The sequence below is a fragment of the Mizuhopecten yessoensis genome, unplaced genomic scaffold, assembly GCF_002113885.1.
Source record: "Mizuhopecten yessoensis strain PY_sf001 unplaced genomic scaffold, ASM211388v2 scaffold10813, whole genome shotgun sequence".
Taxonomy (NCBI): domain Eukaryota; kingdom Metazoa; phylum Mollusca; class Bivalvia; order Pectinida; family Pectinidae; genus Mizuhopecten; species Mizuhopecten yessoensis.
In genome coordinates, this window is record NW_018408734.1 from 126,720 (window position 1) to 142,781 (window position 16,062).

A 16,062-nucleotide genomic window follows, 5' to 3' on the forward strand; every position below is an offset into this window, starting at 1 on the left:
GTTACTGTCAGTACTCTATGTAGAGATAGGTTTACTGTCAGTACTCTATGTACAGATAGAGTTAATGTCAGTACTCTATGTAGAGATAGGTTTACTGTCAGTACTCTATGTACAGATAGAGTTACTGTCAGTCCTCTATGTACGGATAGGGTTACTGTCAGAACTCTATGTACAGATAGAGTTACTGTCAGTTCTCTATGTAGAGATAGGGTTACTGTCAGTACTCTATGTACCGATAGGGTTACTGTCAGTACTCTATGTACAGATAGGGTTACTGTCAGTACTCTATGTACAGAGAGGGTTACTGTCAGTACTCTATGTAGAGATATGGTTAATGTCAGTACTCTATGTACAGATAGGGCTACTGTCAGTACTCTATGTACCGATAGGGTTACTGTCAGAACTCTATGTACAGATAGCGTTACTGTCAGTTCTCTATGTAGAGATAGGGTTACTGTCAGTACTCTGTACGGATAGGGTTACTGTTAGTACTCTATGTACAGATAGGGTTACGCTGTCAGTACTCTATGTACAGATAGAGTTAATGTCAGTACTCTATGTAGAGATAGGGTTAATGTCAGTACTCTATGTACAGATAGGGTTACTATAAGTACTCTATGTACAGATAGGGTTACTGTTAGTACTCTATGTACAGATAGGGTTACGCTGTCAGTACTCTATGTACAGATAGTGTTACTATCAGTACTCTATGTACAGATAGGGTTACTATCAGTACTCTATGTACAGATAGGGTTACGCTGTCAGTACTCTATGTACAGATAGGGGTACTTTCAGTACTCTATGTACAGATAGGGATACTGTCAGTACTCTATGTGGAGATAGGGTTACTGTCAGTACTCTGTACGGATAGGGTTACTGTTAGTACTCTATGTACAGATAGGGTTACTGTCAGTTCTCTATGTACAGATAGAATTACTGTCAGTACTCTGTGTACAGATAGGGTTACTGTCAGTAGTCTATGTACAGATAGAGTTACTGTCAGTACTCTATGTACAGATAGGGTTACGCTGTCAAGAAGTGTGTATATTAATGCATGTTAAAGTTTCTGTGTGAACACATCCCCGACATTGATCGAATCCAAGATTCCTTGATAGACGGCTACTACTTGTTATGTATTATATATGTCATAGTAGAATGGGAGCTCTGTCTAAATTACGTACGGTTTCTTCAATAGATATTGCAAATTCACTTAAAACAAAACAACTTAACAACCATTGACTTACCAAGGTCGTTTTATGAAGCAAATGCACTAGTATTGTCTTTGCTGTGTTTGATGTCACGGCAACGTTTCAGTGCTTGGATCGATTACAGAACAAGATATCGCCATTGTTTGCGGCCTGAACAACGCGGAGAAATGCTCTCAGTAGTGTCACTAATGTCATACACGTGAAAGAGGATTTAAACAAAGAAAGTATAAACATTCAGCAGCACTAGATAGATCATATGATAAATTCACAAGGCATTTAGGAACATATGTGTACCATATAGATGTTATATTGGCTGTGAAAACGATGAAACATAATTACTGAATAAATTATAATCTTCTAAAATTACTAAGTGAACTTTTACCTTATGTTTACTCGCGTTATGGTATAAACTGCTATACTAGCTCTTAATAATGACGTACAAGTTAGGTAAAATAAACTACTATATGTGTCAAATGGGTTAAGATTTATATAAATGTATAATTATGTCCATCTCTTTGTTTACAACTAGTGTCATGAACCAAATTCATTTTAGGAACTTAATTAAAATTCTATAAATACAAATAAATTAATAAAAATAATAACTGAACATTTTATTAACTTATTATATATTTTATACGTACATATTGTTAAATATTTGTATCTTGACAGATAAGTCTATACATGGATTTAATAAATACATCGAACGTCCCCGTGATTATGCGTGTAAGCAGTGTGTCGTACAGACATGTCCTACACCGGTTCGGTATACCTAAGTAGTTTAATCCGACATTTACTACTGTTCTTAAACACAGCCCACAGAGTATTGTCCAACTGTAAACCAAGCGACACAGGTTTCCACTCATCTGTCATTAATGTCCGGAGGTGTTGACCCTTCTCATTGACCACATCAATAGAATTCTTGTTCTTATTCGCCACCAGAAGTTGGCCATCCATGTCGTATATGACGTCACGAGGTTGAAAAGATGGCGATGAACTCGCTTTCGTACCAGGCGCAACCAGTGTCCCGTTATACCGGAACTTCAAATGTAAGTTACGGTCAAACACGATAATGCAAGGTTTATCCTTGGATAGAAGACTCCAGCCTTTGTCCAGCACAGCAATGTTCTGAGAAACGGGACACTCAGTTATACGCTGTGGTTGACTTACAATCTTTTTACCGAACTTGTCTTTGAATACTTCCTTTCCCTTCTTTCCTTCTAATGAATACGAAGCAATGGAGTCCACAAATCCCACGATGATTTTGTGATCCCTAGTAACACACAAACACCACGGGTTCTGGTCGGTGTGGAACTGTATGGCCACATCACCCTCGTGGTCCACCTTCACCACACCGCAGTCCTCATTCACACACAGCCACAAACAATGATCCAGAGGCGACATAGCAATTCCAGAGATGGTCTCAAGGACTCTGGAGCCAATAAACCTCAACATATCACCATTTGGACCGTATACCATGAGTTTGTTACCGAACTTACTTCCGCAGATTGCGTTCCCATCGTACGTTGGACAAATTGCATTAATAACAATATTTGGTAAAAATTCCGAAATCACTTCCGGTTTCTCTAACATTTGGTTCCGGAAGAACTGATTATGCACTGAAGATGGAAGCATTGATGAAGCCATGGTTACATGGAGTATTATGGCACTAACAGAAATGCCTTTCAAGATACCCGAGAAACCAGTTCGTTTTTGTTGATATTAATTCCTGGTTCATGAACAGTACAACTGTTCGATAGAAACGAATGTTGTTGAATATGTTTTATAAGAAATATGTGCTATGTCATAGTTGCCGAATCATGTACACACAGCAGATGTAAAGTTAAATACAGGCATCAATTTAGCGACGTCACACGTATCACATGTTAAGATGATTGCGTTAGCCAGATCAATCGAACTCCTTCTCACATAAAAACAGCCTTAACTAATATAAGAGGCGAATCACATTGAGTAGTATGAATCCCTGTTGTTCAGGCATGCAGTTCTTTAGAGAATCCTTTACACTGACACGCTGACGAAATGTTTCTCTAAACAGTCAGATACCAGTAATGTTGAACGGCTACCTTTAAGCCTGATGATGTCCCAGTAGTGATATCAAACTCTCTCTTACTACACGAGTTCAGTAAAATAGCTAGATTACAGGTAGGTACATACACTGGAAATTGACAAGTTTATGTCTACCTGTCGTACAGGTGTACTTATATAAAGGTGTGTTCTGTTTTAGAGGCGTGCTACTTCATAACTAGATTGTTTAGAGAGCCCGTCAAGTAAAGCAGCACACAATTCTTATCACCTCGCACAGTTAGGGTTCACCGACCACGGGTTTGCTTCGGTGGTGTCTTTGTCTTCGGGACTATGTACATACTTACGTATCAACTGTTGTATCTCCAGCTATATACCCAACTCTTCCCAGGACATCTGACACCGTGTATACACACCGGGTACAACATCACAGGTACAACATCACAGGTACACATCCTCGTCTTCTCTACTTCCATACCAACGACTGCGTTATATCATAATAAAATGTTCCATACTGAAATGTAAAAGTAGTTTCTGTATACTAAACGTGCGTGTATCGATGTGGATGTGAAATGTGCAATGTATTAAGCTAACAATACTATGCCAACGTGTGACAAGGATTATGTATACACCTGGGTACTTCCCACTTAAAGTTACCTTTTACTATGCCTTTAGCTAGTAAGATACTTACTGGTTAAGCAGGTTTGAACAGCCCAAAACATTGTATTAAGGTCACCATTGTGTTGTGTATACATGTACATATATGTACAAATTCATTCATATATCTTTGATAAGATTGATGGAACGTAAGAAAAGTGTACACAACAAAAACTCAATCGACATTCGTCAAAAGACAGTGCACACTAACGTTTTCACAATACATGTATTATCTCTTCATAATCACAACAATAAGTCACAAAAATTAAAGAGGCTTAAATATTGAGATATTGGTATGACGAACTAAACATTAGTATTTGTATCCGGCTTAAAAATCCTTGGTACTTACCATCTAGTTTGTCCTCTTTGAATTCAACTGGCTACAGCGGAGACTAGCGGAGACTTCATGAAACGTTATCTGAGCTTATGGATGGTTTAAGCTCGTCCGACATTTATAAAAAATGTCATATTTACGACAACCTCCACAGATTTCCAGTTTCCATTGTCCCATTGGGTTATTTATTATACATACACCATATCTTTGCTATTTGCATGCACTAACCGAAAATGTTTTTAATCAAGTTGGTTTTCGGAGAGTCTCATTTTCTATTATCCGACGTGCTAAACAAAAAGAAGAATTATCGCCAGAAAGCTTCTGTCGAATGAGGAAAGTGGAAGTCATAAATAGGTGACACCCGGTGGTTTACCATCAACATCAGCAACACATGAGAGGCGTAACGCTTTAATCGGAGTTTTGTATAATAAGAGCGTAGCTCGCGGGCGCCTAAGGCGGCCGAGCGAAGCTCTTTATGGTAACATATGCGTGCGTAAACAGAGTTGCTTCCCCTTGCTACACCTTGCCTTTATTTTTTTTCGTCCGGAAGTAGACGTCCAGTGGGGAAACAGGAAGTGTATCCTTGAAGCAAACACTAATAAAATATATTACCGGTAACTGAGCGAGATCGGGTTATCTCAGTCGAGGGTTAAGATTCTGTAACAATATCCAAACCGAGGCGTAAGCCGAGGTTGGGATGTGACATAATCTTAGCCCGAGAATATTTAGGACCTTAGCAGTTTAGCTGGCTGGGCATTGAACGACAAAATGGCGAGGAAAACTCTAATATAAAATTACTTACCAGGAGAAAATTACTTTTGAGAGGGTAGAAAGTAAATCATGATCTTGCTTCTAGTTATGCGAACTTTTTGAAACGGAATTGCTACTATTTTTTACAGTCAAACATGTAACACACTGACAGCTTCAAATGATAATACATAAAGTTCAAGCCAATCACTCACTACCATATTGCTGTACGATAAGAATTTATTGAAATATCAATTTGGGCTTGAACAGTATCGGCCAATAATACCGTGGCAAGGTCTGCCCTTGTAGTTAACACATAAAACGTCGTAAAATTGGGGGTAAAATCTGATGTTGCATGCTTTATGACGTCATAACTAAGCTGATTCCAATGGGGGCCGAACTTACCCGAATGCTTGTCCAAACTTACCCCATTGGCGGGGCTCGTTCGGCCATCCGATCTTCCGACAGGAAAAGTTAAATAATGTTCAAAAACGGACGTGCTGCCATACTTCCTTGAACGGACTTTAATAAAAAAACAAAAGAAAGTGGCCGAACTTGCCCGGTCTCCCCTATTGTTATATCGTTCATCTCATTAGAGCTTGTGTTTTATTGTTATTCCTCGACTTGTTGACTTTAAATAAAGTTTATCTCATCGCATTCTGAAAGCGGTATTCTGAATCAGTAAATATCAGAGATCAACAAAAGCTACGCTCTATACAGATTTCCCGGCATTAAGAATTTCACCATGAAGTCTCTCCTCTTCTGAGGATATCTTCCTCATGAATATGAAAAAGATTTATTTTCAAAGCTTCCAAGCAATTCATTTTTAAAACCACAAAAAAAAAAAAGAGTTTTTGTAGATGTTTTGCTTTCTTCGGCTTTCTGCATCGAGTTATACAATTTATTTTTGAATAGGCAAGACATTTTCGCGTTTGTCAGATTGTATGATGTGCTTGCTATTGTTATTTATAAATAGAAAACGCTGGTAATATAAAAAAAATGGAAACCGAAGTGTTAAAAAACCGTGATTCGAACTAAACACCAATAGAACTAGGAGGAAATATGAACAAAGAAAAAATGTACATGGAGACTCTTTAAAAGGGACAAGAAAAGGATTCCTAGCGAGATCTATGTTGTGACAATATAACAACAGGACCAATAATGAACATTATACAAATTATCGACCTATAAATGAAAGAAACAGATTTTATTCCAATGAGATCATGTTGACGACCATCAACCTTGTCCATATTCTTCATCAACTTGCATATATAGAACCCCTGTGTAGTAAGTGTGTCTGTCGGCAGTCGACATATGTAGAACCCCTGTGTAGTAAGTGGGTCTGTCGGCAGTCGACATCTATATAACCCCTGTGTAGTAAGTGTGTCCATAGGCAGTCGACATCTATCTATAGAAACCCTGTGTAGTAAGTGTGTGTGTCGGCAGTCGACATCTTTAGAACCCCTGTGTAATACGTGTGTCTGTCGGGAGTCGACATCTATAGAACCCCGGTGTAGTAAGTGTGTCTGTCGACAGTCGACATCTATAGAACCCCTCTGTAATAAGTGTGTCCGTAGGCAGTCGACAACTATAAAACCCCTGTGTAGTAAGCGTGGCTGTCGGCAGTCGACATATGTAGAACCCCTGTGGAGTAAGTGTGTCCGTAGGCAGTCCACATCTACAGAACCCCTGTGTAGTAAGCGTGGCTGTCGGCAGTCGACATATGTAGAACCCCTGTGTAGTAAGTCTGTCCGTAGGCAGTCGACATCTATAGAGCCCCTGTGTAGTAAGTGTGTCTGTCGCCAGTCGACATATATAGACCCCCTGTGTAGTAAGTGTGTCTGTAGGAAGTCGACATCTATAGAACCCCTCTGTAGTAAGTGTGTCCATAGGCAGTCGACACTTATAGAACCCCTGTGTAGTAAGTGGGTCTGTCGGCAGTCGACATATGTAGAACCCCTGTGGAGTAAGTGTGTCCGTAGGCAGTCGAAATCTATAAAACCCCTGTGTAGTAAGTGTGTCCATAGGCAGTCGACATCTATCTATAGAAACCCTGTGTAGTAAGTGTGTGTGTCGGCAGTCGCCATCTATAGAAACCCTGTGTAGTAAGTGTGTCTGACGGCAGTCGACATCTATAGAATCCCTGTGTAGTAAGCGTGTCTGTCGGCAGTAGACATCTATAGAACCCCTGTGAAGTAAGTGTGTCCGTAGGCGGTCGACATCTATAGAACCCCTGTATAGTATGTGTGGCTGTCGGCAGTCGACATATGTAGAACCCCTGTGGAGTAAGTGTGTCCGTAGGCAGTCCACATCTATAGAACCCCTGTGTGGTAAGTGTGTCTGTCGGCAGTCTACATCTATAGAACCCCTGTGTAGGAAGTGTGTCTGTCGGCAGTCGATATCTATAGAACTCCTGTGTAGTAAGTGTGTCTGTCGTCAGTCGACATATATAGAACCCCTGGGTAGTAAGTGTGTCCGTAGGCGGTCGACATCTATAGAACCCCTCTGTAATAAGTGTGTCCGTAGGCAGTCGACAACTATAAAACCCCTGTGTAGTAAGTGTGGCTGTCGGCAGTCGACATATGTAGAACCCCTGTGGAGTAAGTGTGTCCGTAGGCAGACGACATCTATAAAACCCCTGTGTACTAAGTGTGTCCATAGGCAGTCGACATCTATAGAAACCCTGTGTAGTAAGTGTGTGTGTCGGCAGTCGACATCTATATAACCCCTGTGTAGTAAGTGTGTCTGACGGAAGTCGACATCTATAAAACCCCTGTGTACTAAGTGTGTCCATAGGCAGTCGACATCTATCTATAGAAACCCTGTGTAGTAAGTGTGTCTGACGGCAGTCGACATCTATAGAATCCCTGTGTAGTAAGCGTGTCTGTCGGCAGTAGACATCTATAGAACCCCTGTGAAGTAAGTGTGTCCGTAGGCGGTCGACATCTATAGAACCCCTCTGTAATAAGTGTGTCCGTAGGCAGTCGTCATCTATAGAACCCCTGTGTAATAAGTGTGTCTGTCGGCAGTCGTCATCTATAGAACTCCTGTGTAGTAAGTGTGTCCGGAGGCAGTCCACATCTATAGAACCCCTGTGTAGTAATTGTGTCTGTCGGGAGTCGACATCTATAGAACCCCTCTGTAATAAGTGTGTCCGTAGGCAGTCCACATCTACAGAACCCCTGTGTAGTAAGCGTGGCTGTCGGCAGTCGACATATGTAGAACCCCTGTGGAGTAAGTGTGTCCGTAGGCAGTCGTCATCTATAGAACTCCTGTGTAGTAAGTGTGTCTGACGGAAGTCGACATCTATAAAACCCCTGTGTACTAAGTGTGTCCATAGGCAGTCGACATCTATAGATCCCCTGTGTAGTAAGTGTGTCTGTAGGTAGTCGACATCTATAGAACCCCGGTGTAGTAAGTGTGTCTGTCGGCAATCGACATCTATAGAACCCCTGGGTAGTAAGTGTGTCCGTAGGCAGTCCACATCTACAGAACCCCTGTGTAGTAAGCGTGGCTGTCGGCAGTCGACATATGTAGTGGGCAGTCGACATCTATAGAAACCCTGTGAAGTAAGTGTGTCTGTCGGCAGACGACATATATAGAACCCCTGTGTAGTAAGGGTGTCTGTCGGCAGTCGACATCTATAAAACCCCTGCGTAGTAAGTGTGTCCATAGGCAGTCGACATCTATCTATAGAAACCCTGTGTAGTAAGTGTGTGTGTCGGCAGTCGCCATCTATAGAAACCCTGTGTAGTAAGTGTGTGTGTCGGCAGTCGCCATCTATAGAAACCCTGTGTAGTAAGTGTGTGTGTCGGCAGTCGTCATCTATAGAACCCCTGTGTAGGAAGTGTGTCTGTCGGCAGTCGACATATGTAGAACCCCTGTGGAGTAAGTGTGTCCGTAGGCAGACGACATCTATAAAACCCCTGTGTACTAAGTGTGTCCATAGGCAGTCGACACTTATAGAACCCCTGTGTAGTAAGTGTGCCTGTCGGCAGCCGACATCTATAGAACTCCTGTGTAGTAAGTGTGTCTGACGGAAGTCGACATCTATAAAACCCCTGTGTACTAAGTGTGTCCATAGGCAGTCGACACTTATAGAACCCCTGTGTAGTAAGGGTGTCTGTCGGCAGTCGACATATATAGAACCCCTGGGTAGTAAGTGTGTCCGTAGGCAGTCGACATCTATAAAACCCCTGTGTAGTAAGTGTGTCCATAGGCAGTCGACATCTATAGAACCCCTGTGTAGTAAGTGTGTCTGTCGGCAGTCGACATCTATAGAACCCCTGTGTAGTAAGCGTGTCTGTCGGCAGTCGACATCTATAGAACCCCTGTGTAATACGTGTGTCTGTCGGCAGGGGACATCTATAGAACCCCTGTGTAGTAAGTGTGTCTGTCGGCATTCGACATCTATAGAACCCCTGTGTAATACGTGTGTCTGTCGGCAGTCGACATCAATCATGGAAGTCATATAATATTTGAAGAAAACTCTTGAACACGAAATTGTAAGCCGTCCCTGTCGGTGATGGTGGAAGATCGAATAAAGCGGCCGAAGTAGAGATTGATAGTGTCCTTGATTTAAAGCTCAGGAAGGTGTATATACGATCGATGTGGTCAGCTCATTGTCGATATAGGTGACTGCGAAAATGAAGGTCTTAGTGAGGGTTTTGTTACCAGCCCTAATATTCTCATCAATGAATTCAGCCTCGTATGAAAACAAAAGCAAGTCGTTCAGAAGAGGGGCATAGTTTGTTCACATGGGGAAGTAAACAGACGGCAGGAAAATCCTACCTTTGAACCTAACAAAGATATATTGTCAACAATACAAGATCTATCATTCTCATGATTTCATCATTGGTATATTTCATTCTAGTTTTTGTTGTGCTTTTCACAAAATATGCTGCAAAATCATTTTTCTTGAAAATCCACATTCCATTAATACCACCTCTTAATCACAATCCGATTGTAACCTTGTTTTAATGGCACTTAGTATGGTATAAAGAATCTTTGTAATAGCTCGGTAGAGCAACTAGAGCCAGCGATAACTGAAATTTCAGAACCAATATAAACAAGGTAGGTACACATCCTTATCATTAATTGGTTTTCGGAGGAATAGTAATACAGAAGTATAACAAACGACTATTTCGTCTCTCAGGAAATTTGGCAGTGTTTGTTTGTTTTCAAACAAACCTATTTCTCTTTTTGTCAAGCATGAACTATGACAGATTTAGCAAACTGTGGTTATTCCGAATATGGTTAAGCTATCAGATATTTTTTCCCGTCTCTTCAGTCTTCTGTACGGTAGTAAATTAGTGTTGATAATTTTATTGATTTTATTCTATCGTCGTATGATATTCATTCCTTGAATTTGCTGGGTCGTTCTTCGTAGTCCATTCGCCAGTTTTCCAGTTTTTGTTTTTGTTTTTGTGTATGGGGATTTCACACATTTTGTTCGTACTCCGGGTGTGGCTAATTGCTAAAGCTTTATAAAGAAGTTTAAAAGTCAATGCATGTGTAAGTTTTCTATTTTTGGGGAGGCTACGGCCGCCACGTTTTCTGAAAACGTGGGGAGGGAGTGGCAAGAGCAGGGATATATAGAACGACCTTCCGAGGTTCTCCAGAAGTCCCAGCTGCTGCTGCCTCAATATGTTGCCCATTCCACCGCAGACTCCGGGTTCTGATGCTGCAAGAGCAGCTTCAAGTGGCAGCGCACTCATTCTGCGTTCTGCGTGCTCATTGGACAGTAGAACTGGGGAAGTGCCTGGTAAGCACAGACCACGCACTTATCACGTAGAGCAAGTGACCGTGGGAAAATTTTAACCATTGGCTGTAGAAGGCACGCGTGTCACCCGTACTGGGGTGAATCCGTAGCCCGACCGCATCCCGAATGCAGCGAAAGTTCCTCATGCACTAAAAGTGCTACGGCGTGCCTGCGTGCTCCCAAATCCGTACTGAGGCGGTACTTACCACGTACGGATCCCCACATTTTGCCCACGTTTTTGCAAGTAGACAGCACGCACTTGCAAGTACGGCGGGTTGGGACCACGGCTCTACTGAAGACTGTGTTTATATGCCCGTAATGGAAGTTTGTCGTCATTTCCCCTAGAATTCGTCCTTGACTATGCATTTAAAACAACTTTGACTATTTCCTTTGGTGTATCTTTGCATTCATGTGAACTTATTTTTATTGAGATTATTGATCTACTTTGCACTAGTTTGGATGGGACCTCAGTGACTGTGTCGTAATTTATACAGTTGGTATTGTTGTCCCTGTTATATATGTTGGTACCATCCGAAAAGAGGAACGATAAAGCATCCATACATTCTGGTAAGTTATTGACATATGACAGGTCCCGAGGACACTTCCCTCTGGTATTCACGTCCCTGATTCGAATGCTACCTTAAGAAGTCTTACACTTTTGTAATGTTGATTCTGGTACTGATTTTCTTCTTTTCTATAGTATGTTTTCCCTACAATTGACGTGTGTTTGTCTAATTTGAATCTGAAGAGATCCGTAACCTCTGTGCTGTGAGACTGGTAATATGTATTACGTTACTTGTGTTGTGTTTATATACTGATATAATGTTTGGTTGGCAGATTTTCTGTCGGGTAGAACAGTATTCTGTAATGCTGCTATATAAAAGTAATAGTCAGAGTAACCAGTGTGTATAGCCTTACTTACAACTACTGTATGTCTTTCTCGTTTCTTTTTTTTATGCTTCAGAGGTTTGGACCAAATGTCGGTCCTGCATATGCACAGGTTCCTGTATTGTGTCGCCTGTGGAACAAAGGTAAGTTGTAGGAATCACTCTAATGAATGCTTTTGGTTTTCATGAAACTTTCTATATACGTTGTTATATGATATCAATTACCCTCTTAAGTCTGATTTTGATTCCAATTTATGAATCAACATTGCCGCCAGTGGGGGCAGGCGACACATCACCTTCCGTAGATTTCTTGTTTATATTATTAGGGTTTGCCCTCCTCTGTAAAGTTACCTTTTTTTCTGATGACATTTACTCAAGTTCCATTTTTTGATTGAGTAGTATTTTTTTATTTTTTTTTATAGCTTAAATTTATTCCGGTTCTATTTGTATGCTCACCGAAAATATTTATAGTTGCCGCTTTGTCCGTCCGTGTTTTCGTCCGTCCGTCCTTTCCGTGTCCGGAACATATCTTTGCCTGTAGTTAAGCTAGGATCATTAATCTTGGTGTGTACATCAGTCACACTAAGGTAATGTGCACTGTACTGTATTCAGGATCAACTGCCCCTTTATAATAGAGTTATTGCCCCTTGCTAAAATATCAGACACATATACATGTGTGTGTGTGTTAAAACATGATTTTTCTTCCTCAAAACTCCCCATTTTTTTCCAAAAAAAAATTATTTCCAAAAACACTTATAAAATTCAACCGTAAAGACATCTATGCCTGGACTTTTATCATTTTTCATACGTCTTAACGTTTTGCCAGCTTCTTCCAATGAGATTAGGCCATCCAACTTTTCAGAATAATTTTTACTAAATTTAATTACATTATAATGTTCCAAAAATTCATTTAAATTTACATCTGCTATATGTTATTATCAGAATCATACAGCTTTTCTTTCAAGATGTCTGCCTGACTTGTAATTGTTTTCTTCCTCAAAACTCCCCATTTCAACATAATTTTACCAATATGTGTCATGCAAAAATTCACAAGTTTACAGGAAAAGCCTCCAATAAAGTTGTTTTCGACGAGCATACATCAGTTCCACTGATACTCTTGTTTTAATTGTGTAGCGTGGCTTTTCTAATATTGATAGATTGATGTATCCATCGTTAGCCTATTTGTTTACACAGCTTTCTCAATCCGACATTAAATTTAATGAAGCTTCCTTGTCATCCATCTTCGTATTTTCGTCACTAGTATTTTCCATCCCAAAAGTACACGTGAACATCGTCGTTTTCAATAACCCAATAATCTGTATATAAATACTGTCAAACAGTTTGTCGACTTGATGATTTTCCACTCCAGTGCAGCTTATGTCTGACTTAATTACACGCTATACGTTAGTTGTTGTAGAAAGTTCACTTTTCTGACAAATATTACCATTAGTTTCCTATAGATCTACGCTAAACGTTCTCACAATGCACAGCGCTCTATAATTTTTAGACACTCATTGCTGAAAAAGAGGACACATAAAATGAGAAGATGCTGATTCTGCCTCAGACATCAGCAAGTCGGAACAATGTGCTCAGTAAACGTACCTCCCGGTCAATTGATAATGAAGCCCCTGGATTGAGCCATGAGAATATGTATGCGTCCCACTTTTAAGGAACATGAATACCATCCCCACTAATCAGGTCCTTCTGTCGAGAAAACATGTCCACAAATATGAAACGCTCACTAACTGATCCTTTTTTTGTTATTTTTGATATTGTTATCACTACTGTACATCTGCTCTTAATTTGATCCGATAAAAACGGTAAACTCGAAACACGGAGACTTTTTGATAGTTAAATAAATACTATTTCCAGTAAAACTCTATATTAAAAACGAAAGCATCCCGAGATAGCACATGTAACTGAAGTATAATGAAATGTGAATCGTGATCCTTTAAGCTTGTGCACACGGAAAGATTTACATTGTAGTCTGCAAACATAAAGTACAATAAGTAGGAGTTATTTCCCTTTGGCCAGGTTGTCGTGAATTAGGCTAATAAATATGAAAAATAGACAATTTACTTAGTTTAATCAGTGCAAAATATCACAAGAAAACTGAAATTACTAGCTTTCACCGTTCATGAAAGCCATATTTATTTTCTTTTGATTTTAATATGGACGACATACATTACGACTACTATACGACAGTTAGGCTAAAATGGCCGCCAATATTGAGGAAAATCAAACCACATTGTTTACGGTTTAATTTTTGCGTTTTCTATATATATATAAAAGAAAGGTAATGCATGCGTATTTGTATATATTAGTTAAGTACATGTTACGTATCAGACGAATAACTAACATTGTTGTTGTTATGGGGGAGGTATTCTATATTCATGGAACAAAAATAAATGGTTTCGGTGAAACGTGCATCTTACGTTAGGCCTAGGTTGTGACGAACTGATGATCACCTTATATTTGAAATGAAGAATTAATACACTGACAAAAAGTATTTTTTCCCTGAATGCTGACAAAACAAATCACATTAGACATAAACAGTCTTGAATTGAATATGAATATGCGTACATATGGAGACACCAGACTCCTATTATTTACACTAAAAGGGAGATAATTCATATTTTCTATTCTTGTTATTTAAGATAATTACATAGGAGTTAATTTCTAAACGCGAACGCAAAGCTAGATAATTAGCCTATGCACGTTTTTAGTAGGCCAACACTATTAGAGTGTGTCTGTGTCAGCGACACTTTTTTGTTTGCAGTTGGTTTCGGACCAGAGAAATTCAATTCAACATTTTAGTTAGTACATTTTAAAGACCACAAGAACTTGGCAGAAGACATTAATGACAATGTGTCTGAAAAAAAATCAGTAATTATGGAGAGGGACCAATTATGGAGGGCTTATGAATTCAAAGTAAAGTAAGGCACCTACTATTACCATATCAAGCACAGGTCAAAGGAAATAGTATAAGGTTGTGACACTGATCAATGGATAGGAAGCACTTTGCAGTACTAAATATTTTCATTTACTATTTCAAGGGTTAACTCTCTCACTCCCTGCCTTCCCAATGGATGAACCAGATTTTGAGGCACAGCTGGTGCAGGAAAAGATAGAGGAAGAACAGAAAAAGATCAAGACCAAGGTTGATGAGGATGGAACAGAATATGAATGGGATGATGGAAAAAAGGCCTGGTTTCCAAAGGTATTTCATATATTTGCAGTATATCCTTTTCCCAGAAATAGAAAAACAATTGCTTCTAATACATGAAAAGAAAACTATTGGGCTTGATTGATAGGATTATTAATTTGTTGCACTTTAATGCTTTTTGTTATAGATTGATGATGATTTTATAGCCCGATATCAAATGGGCTATGGTATTGCAGAAGCAGACTCTGCATCCTCCGATTTCCCAGCTGCCCCAGCAGATACCAATAGCCTTGAGTACAAAGAGTGGTATGAGCAATACTGTAAGAAATATTACGGTGAACAATGGGCACAAGGTCAGGAGGCGACAGGAGGCATGGATGCCAAGGGGAATGGAGAGGAAGATAGTGAAAACTCAGTCGATGAAAACAGTGACGAATACAGGAAGAAATATTTTGATAACTACGCATACTACTATGGACATGAGGCAGCTGTGGAGTATTGTGGATATGATTATTACAAAAAGGAAAACACAGAGGAAAAGGCAGCAGATGAAAATCAGAAGAACAAGAAGGGGAAGAAACGAAAAAAGACAGCAGAACCAAAAAAGCCAGAAGAACGTAATTACAAATGTGTTGTATTAATGTGTATACAGCTTGGTGTTAAGACTTGGTATTTAGTATTTTTATTGAGATTGTTTCAAAAAGTCATCTGAAAAATTAAAGGACAAGGTATGGACAATTTATCAGAATAAAATAATGTGTAGCTTGCATCTATATTTAACCATTTTGAGAAATCAATATTTGTTATTTCATCAGATCTATTTTCTAATTAATAAATGCGTAATATGTTTTAATGTAAGTAACTTATTTGTTTTGATATTCATAATGTCAATGATTCTTATTTTACCACACATATAGAAATCTATTTAATATGGGAAATAAGAGGTGCAAGTTTAAATTTCTGCCTGGTATCTGCAGCTCCCTCCTGGTTTGATGTTGACGAATCAAAGAACACCAATGTGTATGTGTCAGGCCTGCCTCTGGATATCACTGATGAGGAGTACCGGGAACTGATGGGCAAGTACGGCCTCATTATGGCAGACCCTGTTAACCGTGGACTCAAGCTCAAACTCTACAAGGATAGCGAAGGGAATCCTAAAGGGGATGGACGATGCTGTTTTATAAAGGTAAGGTCTACAAGGATAGCGAAGGGAATCCTAAAGGGGATGGACGATGCTGTTTTATAAAGGTAAGGTCTACAAG

The 16,062-nt window shown here is 39.7% G+C and overlaps 1 protein-coding gene across 2 annotated transcripts in view; it reads left to right on the forward strand.

The window, feature by feature from the left end:
- The first annotated feature begins 13,829 nt into the window (after positions 1 to 13,829).
- Positions 13,830 to 16,062, forward strand: part of LOC110462618 (HIV Tat-specific factor 1-like) — a 29,232-nt gene continuing 26,999 nt past the window's right edge. For both annotated transcript variants that reach the window (XR_002464303.1, XM_021516654.1), the window contains exons 1-4: positions 13,830 to 13,930; positions 14,691 to 14,854; positions 14,988 to 15,417; positions 15,778 to 15,986. Coding sequence is in view for 1 of the 2 variants with exons in the window: in XM_021516654.1 (XP_021372329.1) it covers positions 14,720 to 14,854; positions 14,988 to 15,417; positions 15,778 to 15,986 (774 nt within the window). In the remaining variant the exon portion in view is untranslated. The remainder of the gene's footprint in view (positions 13,931 to 14,690; positions 14,855 to 14,987; positions 15,418 to 15,777; positions 15,987 to 16,062) is intronic.